General features: G+C 41.3%; 1 protein-coding gene across 1 annotated transcript; it reads right to left on the bottom strand.

Moving 5' to 3' along the window:
• Window positions 1-6: 6 nt before the first annotated feature.
• LOC111786116 (putative E3 ubiquitin-protein ligase XBAT35) lies at window positions 7-1,855 on the bottom strand (the record flags this gene model as incomplete). Its single annotated transcript, XM_023666462.1, has 4 exons — window positions 7-805; window positions 952-1,013; window positions 1,095-1,197; window positions 1,760-1,855. Coding segments are annotated over 4 exons (912 nt in total), but the record flags the coding sequence as incomplete, so codon positions are not given.
• Window positions 1,856-1,898: the final 43 nt, after the last annotated feature.

Genomic DNA, 1,898 nt, shown 5'->3' on the forward strand with positions numbered 1-1,898 from the left:
GATAAGTTGTATTCAAAATGCATTTACATTACCAATATTGTGTCCACACAATCAGATAGAACACAATGAGTATATATGTAGCAAGAATATATATATAAACAGGAACTGTACATTAAATAGTTTACTCACAGTATAATTCGACATTCTGGATTATTCATACAGCATACAATCGGACGACCTGGTCGATTTTGGCGCGACAAACTGGGCAGCCCCATTTCTTGGATTTGATTTCAGTCAAACAATTCATGCACCCAGCCATATGTCCGCAGGGAATGCAGGCTCCTTCAATGGGAGCATCCAAACATATAACACATGATGAAGAACTCGCTTCCTCTTTCCCTTCGCCCGGTCTTAAGTCAATCGGACTTGAATCGATCGATGGATAGTGAATTGCACCATCGTCCAGAATATCATTTGCCACCGGTGGAGCTGAAGGTACTGAATCTGACGGGATGGTGTTAGTCTGAATTTCGGGATGTTCGTTCGAGTTGCTGCTCTGGCCAGCTTCATGCTCTTCGGAATCATTCGTGCCTAATTTCGTCGAATGTGTTGTTGTTGGTGCAACTGGACCTGTATGGCTGCTAGAGGCACTTGCTTTAGAACTTGGACTAGGATCAGGAAAGGGTGGTCTCCCCTGGGTAGATGATTGTATGGAAGCGTTAATGGCCATGTCTAGCTCCACATCTTCTGTGTCCGGCGGTGCAGTTGCGGATGCACCCGAGCCCTGGTTACCATTCATAAATGCAGGGTGCATCACCTGAACGATTCCAAAAATTTCCAGATTATTGCAATTGTACTCGCATTTCTACTACAAAGTAAAGCAGGAGAACAACAAATTGACCCTAAATTAATCTCTAGCTATCTTGACCATGTGCCAAGACAGAAGGTAGAAGATCAGAGTCATCAGACCAATAAAGAGATCTTAGAATTATACAAATACAATGTTTAGACCCTGTAGCTCACAAATCGAACACACCCCTTTTCTGCGCTCGCTTTGTCAGAATTGTGCTTGGCTATTTAAGCAAAGGAAATTATAGAACTATGAAAGGAGTGCATCTTTCAGTGCCAAAGTGGTCGAGATAGTCATGACTTACTCGCTGCGTTATCCACAATCATAACTGATGGATCAGAATGCTGTGACTTCGTCTCCTCCAAACTGGCTCTCCACAGTGGAACAACGATACGCGGTTGAGCGTCCTACCAGTTACAGAGAAGGATTACACAACAAAATAATAACATAAGATACCTGAAGCAGTATTAGAAAGAAATGGACGGTACCAAAGGGTTGCCAAGAACAAGAGCCAACAGAAAATACAAAGACATATATCAGTAAAGTAATTGTATCACATCCACTTCCACCTGGTAAGAATCTACTGCATAGTAAATGCTATAAAGAACTGGGGACTTTAAATAGGACAAGTACCGCTGCCTACAGATGAAACAAAGGAAAGCTAATATTTTCGAAATAAGTAGCACACTAGCATGATTGATAAGCTATGGTGGTTCCGAGGGGTACAATACGTTTCGATGCAATTTGAAAGCCAGAGAAGTGACAGGACAAAACATAGCCCGCAACATCAAAAGATAACATATACGACTGACGTGATAATACATTTTTTTCGACCCTAGCACTATCATCGCTAGATGTTTAGACGCTCTTGATTGGGATGGACTGAAGGGGAAATTTTCGTTATTAAAACCTTTTAAGTATTAATAAACATCGTGATCTGCAGAATAGTAGCAATATCATGTGCTGTACCTGTAAAGTTGGGTATATAGCAAGCTCCAGCTTTAAAGGCCTTGCAAGGTTTCTTGCTCCACATGGTAAAATAACAGCCCAACTGGAATTGGAATTACATCAATCACAAGCATATAATTTGACAAGACAAATATACTCA

Source organism: Cucurbita pepo, unplaced genomic scaffold (genome assembly GCF_002806865.2).
Source record: "Cucurbita pepo subsp. pepo cultivar mu-cu-16 unplaced genomic scaffold, ASM280686v2 Cp4.1_scaffold001045, whole genome shotgun sequence".
Classification (NCBI taxonomy): domain Eukaryota; kingdom Viridiplantae; phylum Streptophyta; class Magnoliopsida; order Cucurbitales; family Cucurbitaceae; genus Cucurbita; species Cucurbita pepo.